Genomic DNA, 22,271 nt, shown 5'->3' with positions numbered 1-22,271 from the left:
GTAGGCAGGAAGAAATTAACACATCGCTTCCAGAGTCTGGCCAGAACCAGAACTTTCCGCTCTCCCCTTTTAGTATAAGAAGCCCGAATTCTAACTCGGGGAAGATGGTTTTTTGGGACACTAGCCCACCATCTTCTTGATCTGCTGGCTTTCTGAATAGTCGCTGTTCCTTTGCCCCAACACCTCGTCTCTCGAGTTATTGGCCTGTCGTGCAGTGAGCAGTTCGAGCTTGGACTCGGTAACTGAGCCGCCCTCTCAAGCTGAGGGGCCTTCCTTCCATATCTCCTCTATTTTTTATAGTCCTCCTGTGTGGTCAGGACACTCAAGATGGCTGTCCTCTTGCTCTCTGTACATCCCCTGCAGGACCAGTGCCTGCTTCACTTACACCCTACTCACATGACTGACCTTCCTACATACTTGTGCTAGGCCCCAGCTAGAGAGAGATGTTCTTACCAAAGAGGTGGTGAGGGGCGTGCCCCTCTAATGGTTTCCCTGGTAACTAATGAGCCCACCTGATGTCAATTCCCCCTATAACTGGTAATCTCCCAACCCTGTCCCGTCACCACCCCACACACACACCGGCCTGGGAGTGAAGGCTGCTGCCGTGTCCTGCTTGCTGCCCCGCTGCACACGGTGGGTTGTCGTTCTAGGACGTTGTCTCGGACACGTAAGCTCCCCCACCCATTAAACCACTGATGTCTCTGTTGCTGATGCCAGGCTCTTTCTTTTTCTTTCTTTCTTTTTTTTTTTTTTTTTTTTTTGCGGTACACGGGCCTCTCACTGTTGTGGCCTCTCCTGTTGCGGAGCACAGGCTCTGGACGCGCAGGCTCAGCGGCCATGGCTCACGGGCCCAGCCGCTCCGCGGCATGTGAGATCTTCCCGGACCGGGGCACGAACCCGTGTCCCCTGCATCGGCAGGCGGACTCTCAACCACTGCGCCACCAGGGAAGCCCCGGGCTCTTTCTTTGATCTTGAAGCTGGTCAAGCACAGGCCTTGTAGGCCTGTGGGGTGCAGCCCAGCACCTCTTTTATTTCAATTTCTTCCCCTTACTACTACTTCCAAAAACGATTTGTACTTATGGACTTTGCTTCACATTCCATATGAGTTAGGAGTGCTTCTAGCTGCAAACAAGGTGATTAACACTGGCTGAAATGTTTCTCTCATAATAACAAATGCATGATGAGAACGTGGCACCAGCAACGTCGGAGACCCAGGATCTTTCCCTCTGTCCACTCAGTGAGACGGAGCAGGACCCTGAGGGCCCTCCCGAGTACAAATCCTTTCCCTGTCCCCGTTTCTTGTTTGTAGGAAATAGGTTTCATTCAGCCTCCTTGGCCTTCCCTGAGTTCCAAAGGGCAGATTCAAAGAGTTGCTAATCAGGGAAGGGAGGGAATGCAGAAACAAAGGAGGAGCAGTCAAGAAACAATAGTGCAGCCTTGGGGCAGGGTCCTGGTTCCTCCTCAAGAAATATACGTAACAATATCTTTGAGCTCTTCTTCAGGAACTAAGGCCCCCACCGAGGTAGAGGATTGTAACCTCAGGCTGAGCCAAGATGCCTGGAACACCGCCCTGCTACCTCACCACCAACCAATCAGAAGAAAGTCACACCCTGCAGCCTTCACCCCAAATTTCACCTATTAAAATCTTCTCCTGGAAATCCATCGGGGAGTTCAGGTATTTTTGAGCATGAGCCACCCTTTCTCGTTCTCCTTGCTTGGCCCTGCAATCAACCTTTCTCTGCTCCAAACTCTGTTTCGGTATGTTTGGCCTCACTCATTGGGCACATGAATTCGCATTCAGTAACATCGATGCCACAGCACTCTTTACCTGTTCCAGCTTCCCTGGCTGTTATGGTGGCCGTGTGACTTCTTCAAGCCAGTGACATATGGGAAATTAACATCACTACTGGGCTCAGATGGTGTGTATCTAGTATGCCTTCATCCCGCTTTCTCCTCCATTTCACCTGGATGATCCAAGGATGCTGGGCCCCAAGGATATAAGCAGCCTGAGTTCCTGACTCACCATCCATGCATGTCACAGTGTGATGTGAACAAATATGCTTCCAGGGTTTGGTGGTTTCTGCAGCACAGCCTAGCGCATCCTGACATACATTCTCCAGGTTGGCTTCTTTTTTTTTTTAAGTATAAAAAATTAATTAGTAAACTAATTCTGGCATCATTTGTTGAAAAGACTTTCCCCCTTGAATTGCTCTGGTGACACTGTTGGGAACTCTATGATAGTAGAAGCGTGTATCTGTGGCTGGGCTCTGCTGTGTGTCCCATGGATCCATCTGTTGGTCCCAGTGCCAGCGTCACAGTCTCCATACTGTAGTTTTGTGAAATGAAAGTCATATTTTTATGGCAAGACGAGATATTCAAACATAAAATCTCTGCTCTTTGACCTCCCTTCTCCCCTTACTGTGCATCGTGTATCTGCATTAGGCATCAGGCAAACCTCCCCCATCAGCAGGAATACCTGCTCAACTGTAAAGACCAACATTCTCCCAGCATCAACAAGACAACTCTTTAAGGGATAGCATTTTTTTAAATGTTTTTTAAATTTTATTTTATTTTATTTATTTTTGGCTGTGTCGGGTCTTTGTTGCCACACACGGGCTTTCTCTAGTTGTGACGAGTGGGAGCTACTATTCGTTGCGGTGCGCGGGCTTCTCATTGCAGTGGCTTCTCTTGTTGCGGAGCATGGACTCTAGGCGCGTGGGCTTCAGTAGTTGTAGTTTACGAGCTCTAGAGTGCAGGCTCAGTAGTTGTGGCTCACGGGCTTAGTTGCTCCGTGGCATTTGGGATCTTCCCGGACCAGGGCTCGAACCCATGTCCCTGCATTGGCAGGCGGATTCTTAACCACTGTGCCACCAGGGAAGCCCAGGGATAACATTTCTTCCTGATCTTGTATGGGGTCACGTGACCCACCAGGATGACACTTAGATCTGGATCATGTAAATTGTCTATAATACATCATTTGATGTACAGCCTTCTGTCTCTTAAAACTGTGCCTTGACTTCTAATGGGTGGAACAGTTCTCAGAGCTTTCTGAGATGCTCTTCCTGGGTTATAATCCTCAAATTTGGCTCAAATAAAATTTTCCATTTCTTTCTTAGATCGACAGATTTTTAATTTTTTTTTTATATTTAAAAAAAATTTTGGCTGCCTTGGCTGCCTTGCTGCACACGGGCTTTCTCTAGCTGTGGCGAGCGGGGACTACTCTTCGCTGTGATGTGAGGGCTTCTCCTTGCACTGGCTTCTCTTGCTGCGGAGCAGGGGCTCTAGGAGCGTGGGCTTCAGTAGTTGTGGCACGAAGGCTCAGTAGTTGTGGCTCTTGGGCTCTAGAGTGCAGGCTCAGTAGTTACGGCACACAGGCTTGGTTGCTCCATGGCATGTGGGATCTCCCTGGACCAGGGCTCGAACCCATGTCCCCTGCACTGGCAGGCGGGTTCTTAACCACTGCACCACTAGGGAAGTCCCTACAGATTAATTTTTCGGCACTTCATAGTAGGTCTTGAAGTCAGGCTGTGTAAGTCCTTCAACTTTGTTCTTTTTCAAGGTTGCTTTTTATATTCTATGTGTTTAGCATTTCCATGTAAAGTTTAGATTCACCTGGTCAGTTTTTTTGGTAATGTGTTTGCTGATTTTGGTACCAGAGTAATGCTGGCCTCATAAAACGAATTGGAAAATGTCCTCATCTATTTTCTGGAAGATTGTGTGTAAGATTGATGTTATTCCTTCCCTACATGTTTGATAGAATTCACCAATGAAACCGTCTGATCCTGGAGATTTCTTTATGGGAATGTTTTTGTTCAATTCAAATTATGTAATAAATAGAGGGCTACTTCAATTTTTAATTTCATCTTGGCTACTTTTTAAATAACATCTTTATTGAGACATCACTCACACATCAAAAAGTGTACAGTTTTGGGGCTTCCCTGGTGGCGCAGTGGTTGAGAGTCCGCCTGCCAATGCAGGGGACACGGGTTCGTGCCCCGGTCCAGGAAGATCCCACGTGCTGCGGAGCGGCTGGGCCCGTGAGCCATGGCTGCTGAGCCTGCGCGTCCGGAGCCTGTGCTCCGCAACGGGAGAGGCCACAGCAGTGAGAGGCCCGCGTACCACAAAAAAAAAAAAAAAAAAAAAAAAAAAAGTGTACAGTTTTGAAGTGTATAATTCACTAGTTTTTTTTTTATTACATTCACAGAATTGTGTAACCATCACCATAATCTAATTCCAGAATGAAGTTAATTCCCACTGGGTTTCTTGCTTTACTCTGCACTGCCCCCTACTGTTTCCATGTTCTCGGAGTCTCTGGGGCCAAGCCTCACCTAAACTGCCTCAGCTGGGGATGGGCACGTCGGGCAACTCAATTTTTTTCACTGTTGTTTGCGTGTCTGAGAATGACCAGGAAAGTAGGTGTTGATTTTGGGGTTACAAATAAGTTTTATCATGTGGGTGAATTTGGAAACACAGAATCTGCAAATAACGAGGATTGACTTTTGATCCCCTCAAAGTAAGCCCATACCCATCAGTGGTTATGCCCCATACACCCCAACTCTCCCCAGCCCTGGGGAGCTGGTCCATTTTGCAGGTCACCATTCCTCTGTGCTTGCTCAGTGCCTGGCATGCAATGACATGGGATGGACTGATGCTGAGTAAATAGTTGTCCAAAAAAATGTTAGATGGAGGGCCAAGTACACACAATTTAATTTTGAACCTTAATTAACAAAAATTTTAACTTTGATTATACATCTATTATATGTCTACTATACGACATATTTTGTTATTTGTAAAATAACAAAAAGTGGAAAGAGAAAAAAATTTTTTATCAATTTTTGCACTTTTCAGGGACAATCACATAAACATTTTGGTGTGTTTCCTTCCAGGCTTTTTTCTCTCAGAACAATAAATGGACCGCCCACTTGGGCAGATCATGCAGCCTCAGGGTGCTAGCCAGTCCCACCTCCCCTTAGATGGTGCTGGGGGGATGGGGGTGACTATTCCTCTGGACCTGGTGAGGGAGGAGTCTGTGCCTCCGAGGTGGTCGAGCCTGGAGATCCAGACCTGAGGCGGCTCCAGCTGGGGGAGGGGCAGTTTGGTCCAACTGATGCTGTCCTGGGTCTGTGCTGTGTGGATGCCCCAGTGGGCTGCGGTCTGGGAGGCTCAGTGTGTGTCTAGGTCTCAGGGGCTGTTACGCATTCACTTCTGGGAATGTGAGGGGAGGTGACTGCTGAGCACAGACAGTTCCTGGTGACCTGCCATAAACCTCTCTCCAAGGGACCTTGGTTCGACCACTCAGCCCATGCTAACTCCAACCTGCTTACTGGGAATTGCTGGCCTGCCCTACACACACACACCACACACACCCCCCTGCCCACACATACACAGCCACACACGTTCATACCCACATGCATACGTTTACACAGAAATTCCCACATACACGCATGCACACGTGCTCACCCATGCACACATACATGTACACGTCTGTGCATGCAAGCACACACGCTAGTTCCGCAGTATGCTGAAAAAGCAAGCATGACACTCAGGCGGTCTGCCTCATACTCTTCAACTCACACTGAAGAGCCCAGTGGGCAGCTTAAGGCTTGGCTGCACTGGCAGTCCCCTAAGGAACGCAGATCTGCCTGGCGTGGAGCTGGTCTGGGGCAGAGCCTTCAGGGGGAGGAACTGGATGCTGTGTGGCCCTATCCGGAGCTGAGCTGCCAGGTGCCACTGGTTAATTAAGACAATGACCAACAGAGACTAACAATCGAGGCTTTATTCACTCGTTGCAATAGCAGAGCAAAAGACCAGAAGGCAGGCGCTGGCTCCCCTTGTTCTGTTTCCTCCTCCCATGGAAAGGCACCGTCAAGGTCAAGGTGGGTCAGCTGGTGGGATGGGGATGCCTCACTGCAGAGAGGGCCCCACACAAAAGGCTCCTGCTGTTTCATGGACTTGGGGCCCAGGGTGGAGGAAGGGAGGACAAGTACTGAGCAATGAGTCAGAGTGGAGAAAAGTTCAAGTTCCCTCAGTAAGAACCCCTTGGCCGGCGGCCCCCAAGAAGGTGGCCTCTGAATGGAGATGCCCTGGCTAGCAGTAAGCTGTGCCCAAGAGCACAGCTAGCCAGAGGGCCTGCGTCCTTGAGTGCGGCTCCCCTCGGAAACAGAGGCCCTGTCTGGCCTCCAAAGCCTGGTGTGGGGAGGGCGGCTTCCCAAGAGAACGGAGGGTGAAGCCTCTGCAGTCACCTTGGCTAAGCTGCAGCATCTCACACACGACCCTGGCCTGGAGTCGCCTCTCCAACAGGTGAGGGGAGCAGGACGGAGCCCTGGGAGTCAGATGTCAGCCCCCTCCCAGGCCTCCAGACCCTAGGGTGAGACCCTTCCTGTGAGAGCTGGGGCTGGGCCCCTGGGCAGGCACACAGCGCTGTCCTCCTCTCCCACAGTGCCAGGTCACCCGGGCCTGCCCGGGGCTGTGAGGGGGCCTCCAGGCCAGCTGGAGTATTTGCTGGGCGCCCGTATCTCCCTGGACGAGGCCGTGGCCGTGGCCGCCTGGAGCCCAGGAGGGGAAAGCACTGTTCCTGCTCCCTCAGGCAGGCGTCGCCCACTTGCACCTGGGGCAGAGCCAGAGGCATATTTGGGTCGGACGTCAAGGTTCACCGAGAGGCGAGGTCACCCTGCTTCTGCACAGGACACCAGTCCGTGTCCGGGTAAAGAAGGCAGTGGACGGACTTAAACCTGGAAGGGAAGTGGGAGTCAGGCTGCAAGATGGGTGGGCTGGCCCCAGCCCTCCTCCCCACTGCTGGCTCACCGCGTGGGGTCCTGCTGCAGGCTGAAGCCTCCGGCCACGTTCACCACATTATGTGGGTTCTCAGGACCCCCGTAGCTCAAGGTGACCTGGGAGAGAGGAGGAGGGAGAGTCACTCCAGGCCAGTGCCTCCCACCCCGTCCTTCACAGGAGATACCACTCGGCCTCCTGGTTCCCTAGCGCGCCCCACTCAGCGCTCTCAGGGCAGGCTCAGGAACAGCACTGAAGAGTGATGGGGGCTGAGAGGCGTGGCCAGCACAGAAGACACCTCAGGGAGGTGGCTGGCACACGTGTAGGGGAGAGAGGTCCCCAACCCCCTGCCCAAAGCTGATCCCCCTCCCTGGGCCAGGTCTGTGACTCCTGTTGCCCCTGAACCACTGCCCATGGCCTGGGTGCCCTGGGCCCACCCGCCTGGGAAGGCGCAGCAGCTGTTCTTTACAAAAGAACCCCCACGTGAGCCTGGGAGCCCCCTACAGCCAGGACCCTGGGTCACAGCAGCCAGGGTCCAGGGTCCACAGCAACTTTGCCGCAGCGCTGGAACCCACCCCCGCCCTGAGCCCTTGTTCAGCCGGGAGCCCATCTGGGTGCTGGGGAGCCAGGTGGGGGCAGGGGCCCGAGGCAGGGACACCTGTGGAGGCAGCAGGGGCCCAGCGCGCTTACCTGCTGGAGCAGGGTGTCAGGCGGCAGCCTCTGCAGGCTCTCCAGGTGGGAGTGGAACAGCGAGCTGTGCAGCAGCCGGGCGCCCAGCAGCCCCTCCACAATGTAGCCCACCGTGCAGTCGTCCGGCAGCCGCACCCGTTCGGCTGTGCTCATGAAACCGCCCAGGCTGGGGAGCGGAGGTGGGGACAGGTCAGCGCCTCCCCAGCCCTGGGCAGCTCCACCTGCGGCAGCCAGCGCCTGCCTGGCCTGCACTCACCTGGCCCATGGGCTCATCTTGAGTGCAAGGCCTCTGCTCAAGCAGAACCCGGCTCCTCCGGTAGCAAACCAGAACTTGACCGTGGTCACCTGAAGGGAAGGGACCCACCAGTCAGGTCTCTTCACCCCAACTCTTCATCTGGGCACTCCAAGGGTCATCCTTAAGCTGTTCCTTAATGACTCCCTGGTTAATTGGCAGAAGCTTCCCAGGGCACAAGGGCACCGGGGCTTCCACAGCCCAGTTGCCTGTGGCCCCAGCCCCTCCCGCAGCCCCACCTCACTTATCCCAGTTCCTGAAACACTGCATCTGGGTGGATCGGGCACCTGTCCCAGCCCTTCCCTGCTGGGGTCTCCATGTTCTCAGCTGCCCCTCCCTGGCCCCAGCACTCACGGTTCCACCTCCTTGGACCCTCTCGGTAGCCTCAATGGGGTGGTCCAGGCTGGGCCGCCCCAGGTAGACGTCCTGGCTGGGTGAGAAGGTGGACAGCAGCTGTAGCAGGCCTTCGGGGTTTACGTAGTTGTCATCGTCCACATGGCAGAACCACCTGGGAACGTGCAGTCTCTGGAGCGAGCCGGGCCCAGGGGGTGGGGGTTGGGGAGCCCCTGGCCCAGGTGGGGGCCCGGACTCTCACTCAGCCCTGGGGTCTCCAGGGGGCACGGGCGTGGCCACCACATACTTGCGTCCAGACTCAATGAACTTGTCGTATTCCACTGACATCTTGCAGCACAGAGCCTGGCGTGTGTGCACGGCTGAGCAGTTGGTGTTGACGACATGGCTGCCTGCCCATTGGAGAGAAGGAAGCATGAGGGCTGGGGTGAGGCCCGCTGCCAGCCCACCCCACTGAAGTCGGGCAAAATGTGGCTAGCTGGTCGGCACAGGGCCTGTCCTGCTCAAGGCCCAGAAGTCGGACCCAATCACAGCTCTGTCTTGACCTCCTTCAGCTGATCCTGTTGCTGCCCTCCGAGATCTGGGCAGATGACAACCACTTGGAATCTCATGGGAGAAAACCCACCAGGAAATAGGACTGGGGCGGGACCACACTGCTCTGGGCAGGACTGGAAAGGATGGTTCCCTGCTGGCCCATCTTCACGGGGCATGACTCCAGCCAGAGGCCCTGGGAAGTCGGCCAGTGGCTGAGGGGGGCAGAGCGTGGCTGGTGGGGGGGGGCCCTGGACTCCAGGCTCTGTCCTCTACCAGCTGTGTAACCTTGGGCAGGTGCCTTAACACCCCCCGACTCCGGGCCTTTGTACACAGCAGGGGTCCATGTGGCACTGAACCAAGGGATAGCTGAGAAGGAGGCCCTCGGACACGCCAGCAGGGCTGGGCTGGGGAGGGCACTCACCTTCCTGGAGCTGTAGCTCAGGGTCATCCCCGTCGGTAAAGATGAACGTCTATAGAGAAATAGCCTGTGAGGTTTCAGGAGGCACCTCCCAGGGACTCTGGGCCTGGCAGGGCCTTGGCCCTGTGAGCAAGGGTGAAGCTGGAGAGGCAAGGGTGGGCTTGGACGGGATGGGGTCCAGGAGAAGGGAGGGCGGTGTCCCAGTGACAGCCTGCTAGTACCCTCAGCATCCCCAGTGCTGCTGGGGCCAGGCTTGCTCTTGCTGGAGGAGTTTCTGTGGTCTCAGCCCAGTGTCAGCTGGGGAAACCCACCCAAGACTGGAGCCCGAGAAAGGACAGGAAAGGGTGGGCACTGAGGGTCCTGGGTCCCTGCATACTCAGGCCTGGGGCCTGGCTGCCATGCTAGGGACACAGCGGTGGGTAGGGGGTCCTGGGGTGGTTATCCTGGGTGGGGTCCAGGGCGGGGTTGCAGTTTGGGGATGAGGGAGCGGGGTCCCAAGGCAAGGATACCGGGGTAGGAGTCCCGGGTGGAGGATCCTGGCAGTGGAGGTCCTGAGAGCGGAGTCCGGGGGGCGGCTGTGCCGGGACTAGGGATGGGGGAGGTCCCGGGCCCGGGGTCCCAAGGTCAGGAATTCGGGGAGCTGGGATCTCGGGGCATGGGAGGGTGCCGGGGACGGGGGGGGTCCCGGGGTCCGCGGGGGTCTCGGGACGGGGCCCACCTGCCGTCGGGCCCGGGAGATCCAGGTGCGCAGTAGCAGCCCCAGGCGCGGCCCGTGGTTCTTCCGGGTGGTCTTGACCGCGATGAAGACGTCGTCGGGCCGCAGGCGGGGGGCGGTGGCGGGCCGGGCAGGGGGAGCGCGCGGGCCGGGGCCGGGGGCCGGGACCCGGGTCGGGGCCGGCGCGGGAGCGCGGGGTAGCGGCAGTGGCAGCAGCAGCAGCGCGGCCAGGGCCGCGGCCAGCGCGAGGCAGGCCCGGCACAGCGCCCCCCGCACGCGGCTCATGCGGCCGCGGGACCCGCGGTCACCGCCCGGCCAGGCGCGCCGCGGCCCCTTTAAGAGCCGCCCCGCCCACGCCACGACCCGGAAGCGGCGGCTGCGCTGCCCCGGAAGTGAACGGCGCGCCGCGGCGGGGTGGGCGAAGATGCCGTTGCCGGTTCAGGTGTTTAACTTGCAGGTAACGAGCCGCGGCCGGCGGCCCCCCCGCGATCCCGCCGCTGGGCCGGAGCGGGGCCGGCCGTGCGCACCCCCCCGCGCGGCGTCCTCCCTGCACCCGGGCTCCGGCCGCAGCGTCCCGCCCGTCGGCCCCGGCAGCCCGGCAGGCCCGGCGCGCTAACGCTCTCTCTCCTTCAGCAGCCAGCCAGCTCTGTGTCAGGGTCGGGGGGTGCAGAGAGTCAGGACAGAATGCGGGGTGGCCCGGCCCCCCGCGCGGCCGCGTCGTCAGTGGCAGATGTGCACTGCGCCCCTCCCAGCGGTAGGTCAGAGCTCTTCCTGCCGGGCACGGCCGGGGACTTCAGCCTGAGCGCCAGCCTGTCGGCCTGTACGCTGCTTTATGAGGTACCTTCCAGGACAGGGGCCGGGACCAGCCCGCACGCCCGCCGGGCCGCGCAGGGCGCCCGGGCGCCCCCCTCCCGCCTCCCGGTCCATCAGCGGTACTCGCCCGGCGCTGCGGCTCCGGCTGCTCAGCCGCGCCTGGGTCGAGGTCGCCCGTGTTTTCCCTATGGCTCGGAGGAGGCTGCGTCAGGACGGTGGCTGGGAGCACGTAGGGACCCTCTGGGGTCCCTGGGTAGTGGTCTTTCGGCTCTGGTTCCCGCCCCACAGATGGGCCATCACGGTCGGGCTGAGCGTTCTGCTCTTGAGCCAACAGTCTCGTTAGGAGCCCCCTCTCTGATGTGGCGGCGCTGGACTTGGCGGGCAGTGGGGAGGGGCTCGGGGGACAGGATCCCACCCGCCCGGGAGATGGAGGGCAGAGCTGAGCTGGGGCACAGTGAGGGTCACTCGCCCTCCCTGGGCGTCCCCTGCTCGAGGTGCCAAGGTGCTGGCCCGTGTTGCAGGGGGCCGTGGAGCCTATGCAGATTGATGTGGACCCCCAGGAGGACCCGCAGAACGCGCCCGATGTCAACTACGTTGTGGAGAACCCCACCCTGGTACGGAGCCTGGCGGGCACTCCTGGGGCATCGGGGACTGTTTGGGGGTGTCAGTCCTGCTGGGAGGTCCAGGCTAGGCTCCTCACTCCCACCGCATCTTTTTCTGACTCAGAAACTTTTAGGGTTTCTAGTTGCGCGCTTATAATGGGTTGCTCGTCGGTTCCCGACCCTGCACCTGCTTCTCCCCCACACGGAGGAGCCCTGTGTGCCAGGCCACCCTGCAGGTCGAGTCTCACTGCGAGGACAGGTCTTCCTTGGGACCCAGCCTGAGAAGCACTGTCTCCTCACTGCTCAGTTTGGTGACTGGCTGCCCATGTGGCTCTGGCTGTTCACCCCCCAGGGCAGAGATTTACTCCAGAGGCCCTTGCACTGGCCCATCCCGAGTGGCCTTTCGTCAGCCCCTGGACAGTGGTTTATTTGGTGCCCACATGCCACTACTCCTGACTCACTGGCTGGGGCTTGAGGTCTAGGGTCCCAGCTTGCACAATCCACCCCCGCCCCCAGGATCTGGAGCAGTACGCGGCCAGCTACAGTGGCCTGATGCGCATCGAACGACTGCAGTTCATTGCTGACCACTGCCCCCCGCTGCGGGTGGAGGCCCTGAAGATGGCCCTGTCCTTCGTGCAGAGGACCTTCAACGTGGACATGTACGAGGAGATCCACCGCAAGCTCCTGGAGGCTGCCAGGTGAGGCCAGGGCTCAGTGAGGTGCGGCAGGGATTGCGTGTGCTATATGGCCAGCCTGGGCAAGGGCCTTCCCTGTGCTCCTGCAGTGCCTGGCCCCGTGACACAGTGATCTGGTTTTCTTGTTGAAAAGCCAGGAGGAGCAGAAACGGCCCAACGGGCTAGACTCTCAGTCTCCTCGCTGAGAATTCAGGCTCCCTCCACATTTGCATGCGTGTGCAGTTCCAACACTGAGCAGAGCCTGTGGAGACAGCAACGTGCTTTTTGCTTCTCAGCACGGCTGTGTGACTTATTTCTCGCTGGGCTCTCCCGCCAGGCTGCGGGCTCCTGCTGTCACCACTGCCCCTGTGCCAACTGGGCGCCCTCCCGATGGGGGTGAGGGCCGCTGGGAGGCAGCTGCCCCCCCCTGCACACGGGCCCCTAATGGCCAGGTCCTCCCTCAGGGAGCTGCAGAATGCACCTGACGCCATCCCTGAGAGTGGTGTGGAGCCCCCACCCTTGGACACGGCCTGGGTGGAGGCCACGCGGAAGAAGGCCTTGCTGAAGCTGGAGAAGCTGGACACAGATCTGAAGAACTACAAGGGCAATTCTATCAAGGAGAGCATCAGGTGTGCCCAGGAGCTGGGGGGTGGGCTCCATCAAGGAGAGCGTCAGGTGTGCCCAGGGGACTGGGGGGCGGGCTCCATCAGAGGGAGCATCAGGTGCACCCTTGGGGTGGGGACTTGGGCAGCCAGGCCCATGGACCAACCGGTGTCCACTTGCGGCCGGACCCACAGGCGTGGCCATGACGACCTGGGTGACCACTATCTGGACTGTGGGGACCTTAGCAACGCCCTCAAGTGTTACTCCCGGGCCCGGGACTACTGCACCAGCGCCAAGCACGTCATTAACATGTGCCTCAACGTCATCAAGGTGGGCCCTGGGGTGGGTGGCATGGTAGGGGGGCATAGGGCAGCAATGCCCGTGGGCCAGGAGGGGGCGCTCCAGGCTGAATGCATTCCACCTGCCCACCAGGTCAGCGTCTACTTGCAGAATTGGTCTCACGTGCTGAGCTATGTCAGCAAGGCCGAGTCCACCCCGGAAATTGCCGAGGTAATGATGGCTCTGTGCCCCTTGGAACTTGCCCCAGGATCCCTGACCACTCCTAGCCCTGGTGGGCCTTGTCCTCCTGGAGTCTGCCTTTGTTGCTCTTAGGGTGGGGCTGGGTGCCTGGGGGTTGATGAAGGTATGGAGGGCGGGGGGTTGCTCACATGTGCGACCTTCTCCTGCAGCAGCGTGGGGAGCGTGACACCCAGACTCAGGCCATCCTCACCAAGCTCAAGTGTGCAGCAGGTGAGGGCACAGGGGCAGGAGGGCACCCGAGGTGACCTCATCCCAGCCAGGGAAACCCACAAGTCCCACACCTATGCTGTACCTGACACCTACCCGGCTCAGGTCCCCCTTGGGGAGGCTAGGGAGTGGTGACCAGTGGTTGGGAGTAGAGGCAGTGCCTTCTGACAGCTGCTGCCATGGCTGGTTGCCCCTGCTCCCACCCCTACCCCGTCAGCTGAACAGCTCGGGTGCCCTTTGCAATAGGAATAGCAGCTGCTCAGCCTCCCTGGGCGCCTGGTTCACGGAGAGCGCTGCCGGTGCTCACTGGCGAGGGTACTTCTCACTTGCCAGTGTTTCTGTCCCAGGTGCGTGCCCACTGATGGCCCCACAGGGCCCTGGCAGCTTCCTCTGGATGCCGGGCTTCATCCTTTTTCTCCCTGCCCCCCCCAGGCCTGGCTGAGTTGGCTGCACGCAAGTACAAGCAGGCTGCCAAGTGCTTCCTGCTGGCTTCCTTCGATCACTGCGACTTCCCCGAGGTGAGGGGCGTGAGGGTCTCTGGGGAGAACTTCACTGGGGCTTGGGAAGCAGGGTGAGGGCTCGAGAGTTGGGCTTTCTGTTGGGCGGTCACCCCGAGTGGGTGGTGGGTGAGGTAGGGTGGATCCAGCCCAGACTCCTGTACTGACTGCCAGTGACCCCAGGACTCTGACCCATCTCCCTTCTTGCTCCTCAGCTGCTCTCCCCCAGCAACGTGGCCGTGTACGGTGGCCTGTGCGCCTTGGCCACCTTTGACCGGCAGGAGCTGCAGCGCAATGTCATCTCCAGCAGGTGGGTGGAAGGTGGGGTACTGGGCACTGCAGCCCTGCTCCTGTGCCCCCAGCCACCTTCAGGCGGGTGGGCAGGCAGGGCCGGCTCTGAGGAGTCTGGCATCTGCAGCTCCTTCAAGTTGTTCTTGGAGCTGGAACCACAGGTTCGGGACATTATCTTCAAATTCTATGAGTCCAAGTATGCCTCGTGCCTGAAGATGCTGGACGAGATGAAGGTGAGGGGCCTGGCCTGGCTTGGAGGTGGGCGAGTGCGGAAGGCCCGGGGCAGCTGTCCCTGACTGGCTCTCCTCGCCAGGACAACCTGCTCCTAGACATGTACCTGGCCCCCCACGTCAGGACCCTGTACACGCAGATCCGCAACCGGGCCCTCATCCAGGTAAACGCAGGGGCAGAGGCTGAGGCCGAGGCAGGGTGCTATGGATGTGTCTGCGGGTAGCTCACGTCCCCTTTGCTCTGCAGTATTTCAGCCCCTACGTGTCAGCTGACATGCGCAAGATGGCCATGGCCTTCAACACCACAGTGGCGGCGCTGGAGGATGAGCTGACGCAGCTCATCCTGGAGGGACTCATCAACGCCCGCATCGACTCCCACAGCAAGGTGGCCAGCCTCAGGACTGTGGGGTGTGGGAGGGAGACCCTGGGCCCCACTGAGCCCTGCACCTCCACAGATCCTATATGCCCGGGACGTGGATCAGCGCAGCACCACCTTCGAGAAGTCTCTGCTGATGGGCAAGGAGTTCCAGCGCCGTGCCAAAGCCATGATCCTGAGGGCGGCTGTGCTACGCAACCAGATCCATGTCAAGGTGCGGGCAGGGGGGCCCTGGGGTTGGGGGGATGGGATGGGCACACGCACCCCTCCGGGCTAAATGGCTGTCTCCACTGCAGTCCCCTCCCCGGGAAGGGAGCCAAGGGGAGCTGACGCCGGCCAACAGCCAGTCCCGGATGAGCACCAACATGTGAGGGCACCATCGGCCTCCAGGATGGTCTGCACACCTCCCACCCTGCCCCGCCCCCCACCCTCGGACTCCTGGGCCTCCCATCTGCTCCAGCAGCACTTCCAGAGGTGTTGCCTATGGCCCACTTGTAGGGGCCTGGCTGCTGGCTGACGCTAGCCCCCAGCCCCCTGCCTGGGCTTCCATGTGCCCAGATTCTTGTGCCCCCCCTCCCCCTTGCTGCACCCTGTGCTGGGGGCACTGGGGAGGAGGTGGGCTTTCCTGGAAGGAGAGGCCTGCTGGGCTCACCCAAGTGGCACCCGGGGCCCCCACCTGGCAGCACTGTCTCCCAGCCTCCATGTTGTGTCATTTGGGGTTGTAGCATTGTTGAATCTTAGTCCATTAAAGGGCAGCCTGAGAACAGCCCCTTGCACCACTCCTTCCTGTCTCCATGGGGCCCCCTGGCCCAGTCCCCACCTCCTTGGGCTCCCCTTACTCACATTCCACTTGGCTTTGCAGGGCTGAGGCCAGTGCATGGCCCTCCTTTAAGGTCTCCATGGTTAAGAAGATGAAGGCAGGAGGTGCCTTGCTCATTTCCCCTGTTGTGAGGTCCCTATTGACCCCAACGACACTCAGGTCTCAAAGAACCTGAGTGGGAACGTTGTGTCTTTGAAAGGATTTATTGTTCATCTTGAACACACGTGGGCTGTGAGGACGGGGCAGGTCCAGCCTGGGAGCCTGCTCCCTGGTGCAGCATCTCTGGGCCCCCAGCATGGGCTGAAGGGAAGACCAGCTTGTCCTTCCGTGTGAAGTAGCAGGAGGTTCCCTGAGTAAAGGCGTTTCCTTAAGCGGGACGTTTCAAGGCTTCAGCAGTGGGCCTGGGGGGCGGCACCTGGGGCTGCAGCTGCCCTTCAGGCCAGGGCACTGCCCACCACCTCCGGGAAGCCACCTGGTTCTTCAGGCCTGGCCTGCTGTGGTTCCTGCAGCCGTGGCTGGGCCCCCTTCCAGGCCAGAGACTTCTCCAGTTTGGTTTTAAAAAGCAGTCCATGACCTGGCAGAGGGGCAAGAGGAGGGAAATGGGGCTCAGGAAGCTGAGGGTCCACTGCCCACTACAGTGGGGGCGGGCGCCCGGTGGCAGCGGGCGCACCTCACCTGGACAGTCAGCCGTCTCTTTGAAAGCTCGCTTCTTGCAGCAGCCCCGGCACAGGTTAAACACACACCTGTTGCCCTAGACACAGGAAAGCTTGTGAGCCTGGGGCTAATGCTCCTCCCCTGGCTGGGCTGCAGTCTGAATGAGTGGGCCCCGAGCACACCTGGAGCTCTCCTGAAGATAGGCAGAGCCCCTTACACGACAGAAGCCAACCCACCTTGGGCTGTGCCCAGGCTGCCCCCAAAACAGGAAGAGGACCTCTTGCGCAGGTCCCCACCCCTCCGGGGGCTGAGCTCTGCCCTGGGCGGTGTGGCTAGAAGGATGGACTCACCTTTGGGTTTCCACACTGATCACACTTTGCATATTTTGCTGGGAAAAGAGCAAAAAGAGGTGCTGGTTGAACTAGGTGAGCCCACCCACCACAGCCATCTCCTACATGTGGCCGCTGGCAGGTATCCCTGCTCCCTGCAGCTGGCCAGGCCAGGTGGCTTGCAGAGGGCAGAGGACGTAGTACTCACGATTGCGCTGGGAAACCTCATCCCATCTGCCCGAGATGCACGGGCTCCATGCCCACCACCTCCCACCTGAAGGTCGTTTTTGGGAAAGCCGCCCCAGGCCCCACTCCCTTCCTCTCCAGCAGGGCAGCAGCTCAGGGGCTGCAGCAGGCAGGGAGGCTGGCTGGCTGTGGCCTCGTGGGACCCGCCAGTCTCCTTGGGGGCACGTGGAAGGGTCACAGGGCCCTTGGTGGACTCCCCATGGCTCAGGAAGCAGCAGAGCCACCTGACCCTGGGGGACCCGGGGCAGGGGCTGGCCACCTCCCAGGGCTCCAGTGGTGGGAGCATCTTACGCTTCAGCGAGGGGTCAAAGGTCTTGTGGGGGTTCCTCAGTTTCTTCTTCTGCTTGTTCTTGGACAAGACATCTGTACTGCCCTCCTCCTCCTCCAGGGCCCGCTTGCTACGGGCACCCCCGCTCTCCCTGCTCCCCTCCCTGGGCCTGAAAGGGAGAAGCAGCGGGCAGAGCTGAGGGACACTCATGAGAGGCAGCCCGCCAGCTGCAGTCCCCGGGTGAGGATGTGTGTGCAACTCCGCTGAGGCCCCAGCAGCCGGCACGGAGGCTGGGACACCAGTGTCTGAACCACTGAGTCCTGGGCGGGGCTGTGGCTACAGATGACAGCCTAGCCTCACCTCAGAAAAGCCAGAGGAAGCTAGGGAGGGTCAACCTCTTGACCCCAGGACAAATCCACTCGGGATCAGAGGAGCTTAGAGAAGCATCTTATGAAAAAAGCCATTTAAAACCTAAGCATAGGCTGACAGGGAAGAGGCCCCTGAGGGATGAAGCACCCCAGCCAAGAGGGGCAGCAGGCAGAACAGCCCCCTCCTCCATGTAACCCCCTCGCACCCCCCCAACCCCTGCCAGCCCACATGCGGGAGGCTCACCCTGGCCGGAAGTAGGGCTGGCAGATCCAGTGGAAGAAAGGCAAGCCGCCTGAAGGCTTCTCTCCCTCCTTCTGCCTGGATATATCCTCCTGCAAAAGCCCAGAGGGCCCTGGGTCAGAGGTCAGAGGCCCAAGGCCCAAGCCTCTTTCCCACTACACAGCAGCCCAGCACCTACCTGACACCGCAGCTTCAGCTCCTGGCTCACCGCGGCAATGCCCTCCAGGGTCTTCACTTTGGCGAGCTCCTCTCGAAGCTGCTGATGCACCTGCAGCCTGATGCAGACGCCCCATCAGAGAGCCAGCCCAGCACCCAGCTCCCAATCACCAACCCTGAGCCCTGGGCACAGAGGAGCATGGTCTCTCCTCCCACCCAACCTCACCATGTCACCGCGGCCCTCCCAGACTCGGTGGCAGGTGGTTTTGTAAATGTTTGTGGAGAGCTCATCTTAAAAACCCCAATGCAGGGCTTCCCTGGTGGCACAGTGGTTAAGAGTCCTCCTGCCAATGCAGGGGACAAGGGTTCGAGCCCTGGCCCGGGAAGATCCCACATGCCTAGGAGCAACTAAGCCCGTGCGCCGCAACTACTGAGCCTGCGCTCTAGAGCCCGCGAGCCACAACTACTGAACCCGCGTGCCACAGCTACTGAAGCCCACGCGCCTAGAGCCTGTGCTCCGCAACAAGAGAAGCCACCGCAATGAGAAGCCTGCGCGCCTCAACAAAGCATAGCACCCGCTCGCCGCAACTAGTGAAAGCCCACACGCAGCAACGAAGACCCAACGCAGCCAAAAATAAGTTTAAAAAAAATTTAGGAAAAAAACACAAACAAACCCCAATGCCCCAGGCAGGCCTCAGACCAGACAGCATTTGCCCTGGGCGGGGGCAACTCACGTGTGGTGCCACAGCTTAAAGAGATGGGCCCGGACGTAGGACAGAGGGCAGGGGTGCTGCTGCACGAGGTCCAGGTACTCCTCGGCCAGCTCCCACACAGCAGGGCTGCGGCCCTCGAACAGGGCAGGGTTGTGCAGGTTTCCCTCTGCAGGAGGAAGGCAATGCGAGGCTCAGGGGCCCCCGTGCCTCGCCACTCCAAGGGCAAGGCTGGCCACTGGCCTGACAGCTCTGGCCCATCAGGCAGATGGAGACTTCAGTGATGACAGCGCGAAGCCTGAGGCTCTTCAGCTGGGCCAATGGTGCCATGACGCAATCAGGCCCCTCTGGCATCTGCCAGTGGTGGCCCAGCTGTGGGCAAGGGCACAGCCTCACCTGCACTCATGACCCCTTGCACCCCCGTGTCCTGGATGCAGCGTTCCACGTCCCGCAGGCACTGGATGTTCCCATTGGCAAACACGGGGATGGCCACTGCCTTCCTGTCGGGGAACAGGATGGGCAGACGCTCAGAAGGATGCTGTTTCCCCTCACAACCCTGGGGGGCGGGCCAGGCCCCCAAACTCCATCTTCCCACTGTGCTGTTCACCCCCATGCCCAGCACCCCTCCTGGTGCCCAAAGGGCTGAGGGCCTTGCCTTGGGGCTGGGCTGTCTCCCTGCCCTGGGTTCACCCCGTGTCTACTCACCGCACAGCCTTGATGTGCTCCCAGGACGCGGTGCCCGACAAGGGCCCCTTCTGCTCCTTGGTGCGCCCGTGGACAGTCAGCAACTAGGACACAGCAGCGCCTGCCTCAGCCCCACTCTCAACTGCGGCCCCCAAACCAACTCCAGGGGACCCTCTGCCTTCGGCTTTTGGGGTATCAGCTTCCTACGCAGAGCAGAGGAAAGGCCGCCCTGTGCCTCGCTCACTCAGTGCTGCACTTGAGGCCAGCTGACACCCTGGGGGTGCTGCCTGGGGCTTGCACGTCAGAGCCAGCCTACTACGCCACCCAGGATGTGGAGGTGAGAGGGCCAGACCCTTTCAAGGGCCAGTCCTCTCTGTAGTGGCAGCACCCCCGCTGCCCAAGGCCAAAGGTGTGAGGGAGGAACAGGCACCAGCCTGACCCCAGAGCTGGTGGGGGTGGGTGGGAGGAAGGTGGTTGAGGCCCAGCACCTCCCCCTGCACAATACTGGCCTCCTGGGCCCAAGCATGGGGCTCCCCTCCCCTCGTCAGGCCTCACCTAAAGGTCACTGATTCCTGCCCACCCCAGAGGGTAAACCCTCAAGGGGCACTCCTGGAGGCGGGGGAACAGTGCAGGGCCCTGGGAGCCCATAGCCCTCACCTGGCAGCCAGCCTTTTCCAGCATCTGGGCGTACCTTACGGTCTTGTCAATCTCTGGGAAGACACGGATCTTGCATGTGACAGGGACAGAAAGTTTCTCGTGGGCTAGCAGAACTAGGGAAAGGCAGAGTCAGCTCCTGAGAGAACTGTGGTGCCACCTTCAGGCAGGCTGTGGGGACCCATAGCTAAGCCCCCAAAGGAGCACAGGCCCTGCAGACGCCCTGCGCTGGCTCCCTCTCGATGGCAGCTGAGAGTTGCACCTCTGACCCTAGGGCATTGGAGAGGCCAGGACTGGGAGGGCGAGGATGCCGCCCTCCAGCACCTACTATCTGGTTCGATGGGGCGGGGGGGCAGCAGGAGCGGGACAGGCGACTTCGCAGCCACCTTCTACAGTGGAAAGGCGCGGGGGTCGCCAAAGCCAAGAGGACTCTGCCAGCCACTGTCCTCTCCTGAACCCTGCCAGGCTGTCTCAGGCTTGCCACCCAACCACAACGTGGCCCCAAGTCCCCGCAGGTAGTGTGTGGCCAACTCACTCATTCTTTGGAGGAGGTCCCACTCCTCCTGCAGGAAGGCACCATAGTGACCTGCAAAGAACAAGCACGCCCTCTGCAACCCCCTCTCGAGTCCACATGGGCCTCGAGCTGCCTGGCCAGGTTCTATTAGCCCGGCAGCCTGAGCTCAAGGGTGCTGAATGGAATGCCCACCCCACACAGTCTCTGACCAACCAGCAACTCCTCAGGCCCAGTGAGGGAGAAAGGCTGAAATGCCAGGGCAGCAACCACTGGTCCCTGAGGCAGCACGAGGGCGTGGTGGGGACTTTTCAGCAAAACACATTTATCCAGAGGGAGCCCAACAACTTCCCAGGACGTGATGAGCCCCTGACAGCCAGCTGAACCCTGCCCCCCGCCCTCAGTGCCTGAGAAGGGCCGCCCTCCAGAAGGAGGAGCAAAGAAAGGGCCGGTGGCCCCCTGAGCTGCTGCCATCAGAGGCAGGGCCAGGCCCCTGGCCAGCTCACCCACATACTGGGCACCTCTGGGCTTGAAGCCCACCCCAGCCAAAAGCTTGTGCAATGACACAGAACCCCAGAACGGGAACTCACCTCGCTTGGCTATCATCTGCGGGCAGCCCAGATTCAGGTCGATGGCGTCACAGTAGTCCTGAGCCAGGAGAGCTGCCTGGACAAACACCTCCGGGTCATTGGCACAGAACTGAAAGAGACATGAAAGTCACCATGAGCCCAAGCCAGTCCCACATGGATTCATAGGTGACCAGTGGCATGTTGCCCGAGGGGATGACCACAGGATGGCATCCAATCTTAGATGTTTACAATTTAACCAAGCTAGGATGTGTTCCCATGCCACCGGAGAGCGAGTTACGAATTCACACAGTTCTCCCAGTTGTAGCAGAAAGCCAGCATCACTGACTTTGCGAAGAGCAGAGCCATTCTCTCTAACTGTTCTGATAAAGAGGGAGCACTTGGGGTGATGCTGGGCAGGGGGCTGCGAATCTTCCATCGCACCCAGGTCGTCCGTTCACCAAAAGCCTGAGGCAGCTCCCAGGAAGAGGTCAATCTCTGGGAGAACTGGCCCACCCCCGCCCCTCCGATCTCAGGAAGCCTTTTCCGGAAAGGCCCAGGGAGAGGTGCTCGGCCAGCATTCTGGGCCGGGCCGCCCACCTGCACAATGAGAGGCCGGTCCTCGGGGCACACGTCGCAGTACAGGTTCTCCTTGCGGTAGTTGGCATCTCGAATGAAGACCTGGGCGTGCAGCATGGGTGTGTAGCACAGCTGGGCCCCGTGGCGGCGGCTCAGCAGCCTCCAGGCCAGCTCGCTTTGGTCCACCATGGGGGCCACCACGTGGCGGGCCCCCCCCAGGGTACAGCTCCAGAACTCGAAGCCCTGCAGCTTTGGCATCGTCGCCACACTGAGGGGTAAGACCAGGGGCTCAGCCGCGGCCAACGGAGCGCAGGTGTAGGAGCCGACCCTCCTCGAGGCCACTCCAGTGCTGCCCGATGGTCACAAATGTGGACACTAAGGGTGTCAGCTGGTGCAGGCCAGAAACTGAAGCCCCAGTGCCGGTCGCCTTCCAGTGGAAACCTTGGTCAGGTCACTCAACCTCTCTGAGCTTTAACCCCTTACTTCTTAGCAGGATTAAGATGTCTGCCTGGCAGGACTGGCGTGAAGAGTAAATGGAACGGTACGTCCTGTCAGTGCCTAGCCCAGAGGAGGCTACCTTAAAAGGTAGCTACAATCCAGAAGACTCGGGGACCCCCACCAAAGCAGGACCATCCAGTGGCGACACTGCTGGAAGCCTGCAAAATGCCTGCCCTCCCTGCCCACCAAGGGGCCCAGGGCAGTCACCTGGACACTCTGTGCTCTCCTCTGGGTGCCAGGTGTATAAAAGCACTAAGGGTACTTTCCCCTCTGTCTTATCTTACCTATGCCCGGCCAACCTTATAGGAGCCACCATTCCCCACAGAGGCTTAACAGGTGGTAGCCGAGAAACGATTACAATCCAAAACACCGGAGAACGGACT

At 59.6% G+C, this 22,271-nt stretch overlaps 3 protein-coding genes across 15 annotated transcripts; 1 reads left to right on the top strand and 2 right to left on the bottom strand.

Annotated features, from left to right (window-relative positions):
* Positions 1-5,758: 5,758 nt before the first annotated feature.
* RFNG (RFNG O-fucosylpeptide 3-beta-N-acetylglucosaminyltransferase) lies at positions 5,759-10,183 on the bottom strand. The gene is made up of 8 exons (XM_079724828.1): positions 9,775-10,183; positions 9,056-9,108; positions 8,394-8,492; positions 8,108-8,261; positions 7,718-7,806; positions 7,462-7,627; positions 6,805-6,890; positions 5,759-6,731 (listed from the first exon to the last, which is right to left on the bottom strand). The coding sequence occupies exons 1-8, from the start codon at positions 10,054-10,056 to the stop codon at positions 6,650-6,652; spliced, it is 1,011 nt and encodes a 336-aa protein (XP_079580954.1). The 5' UTR covers positions 10,057-10,183; the 3' UTR covers positions 5,759-6,649.
* Positions 9,879-15,101, top strand: GPS1 (G protein pathway suppressor 1; the record flags this gene model as incomplete). 12 transcript variants are annotated; one of them, XM_079724804.1, is made up of 15 exons in its annotated part: positions 10,196-10,228; positions 10,405-10,608; positions 11,106-11,198; positions 11,703-11,884; positions 12,325-12,489; positions 12,658-12,793; positions 12,896-12,973; positions 13,156-13,213; positions 13,643-13,728; positions 13,923-14,017; positions 14,126-14,231; positions 14,312-14,392; positions 14,476-14,613; positions 14,684-14,818; positions 14,901-15,101. In XM_079724804.1, 15 exons carry the CDS (start codon positions 10,196-10,198, stop codon positions 14,973-14,975), a joined length of 1,665 nt encoding a protein of 554 aa, XP_079580930.1. In that variant the 3' UTR covers positions 14,976-15,101. The 12 variants fall into 12 exon arrangements, with proteins under 12 accessions (XP_079580923.1, XP_079580930.1, XP_079580928.1 ...); XM_079724802.1 differs by having other exon boundaries at positions 13,153-13,213; XM_079724803.1 differs by having other exon boundaries at positions 12,313-12,489.
* A 519-nt stretch (positions 15,102-15,620) lies between these two features.
* DUS1L (dihydrouridine synthase 1 like) lies at positions 15,621-21,648 on the bottom strand (the record flags this gene model as incomplete). Of its 2 annotated transcripts, XM_079724816.1 has the most annotated exons (13): positions 15,621-15,998; positions 16,100-16,175; positions 16,429-16,466; positions 16,945-17,090; positions 17,534-17,622; positions 17,709-17,805; positions 18,421-18,565; positions 18,793-18,896; positions 19,102-19,184; positions 19,738-19,850; positions 20,270-20,320; positions 20,836-20,944; positions 21,412-21,648. In XM_079724816.1, 13 exons carry the CDS (start codon positions 21,646-21,648, stop codon positions 15,859-15,861), a joined length of 1,428 nt encoding a protein of 475 aa, XP_079580942.1. In that variant the 3' UTR covers positions 15,621-15,858. The 2 variants fall into 2 exon arrangements, with proteins under 2 accessions (XP_079580942.1, XP_079580943.1); XM_079724817.1 differs by lacking the exon at positions 20,270-20,320.
* Positions 21,649-22,271: the final 623 nt, after the last annotated feature.

This window comes from Hyperoodon ampullatus (genome assembly GCF_949752795.1).
Source record: "Hyperoodon ampullatus genome assembly, chromosome: 19".
Lineage (NCBI taxonomy): Eukaryota > Metazoa > Chordata > Mammalia > Artiodactyla > Ziphiidae > Hyperoodon > Hyperoodon ampullatus.
Note: the sequence above shows the minus strand (reverse complement) of the source record. Positions and strands in the feature narration are given on the sequence as shown.

Excerpts from the sequence above, each read along its gene's own strand:
- RFNG (XM_079724828.1), bottom strand. The coding sequence starts at position 10,056 with ATGAGCCGCGTGCGGGGGGCGCTGTGCCGGGCCTGCCTCGCGCTGGCC. Across the intron at positions 9,109-9,774 it reads TCTCCCGGGCCCGACGGCAG|ACGTTCATCTTTACCGACGG; the intron begins GTGGGCCCCGTC and ends ATTTCTCTATAG. Across the intron at positions 6,891-7,461 it reads CTGACACCCTGCTCCAGCAG|GTCACCTTGAGCTACGGGGG; the intron begins GTAAGCGCGCTG and ends CCTCTCTCCCAG.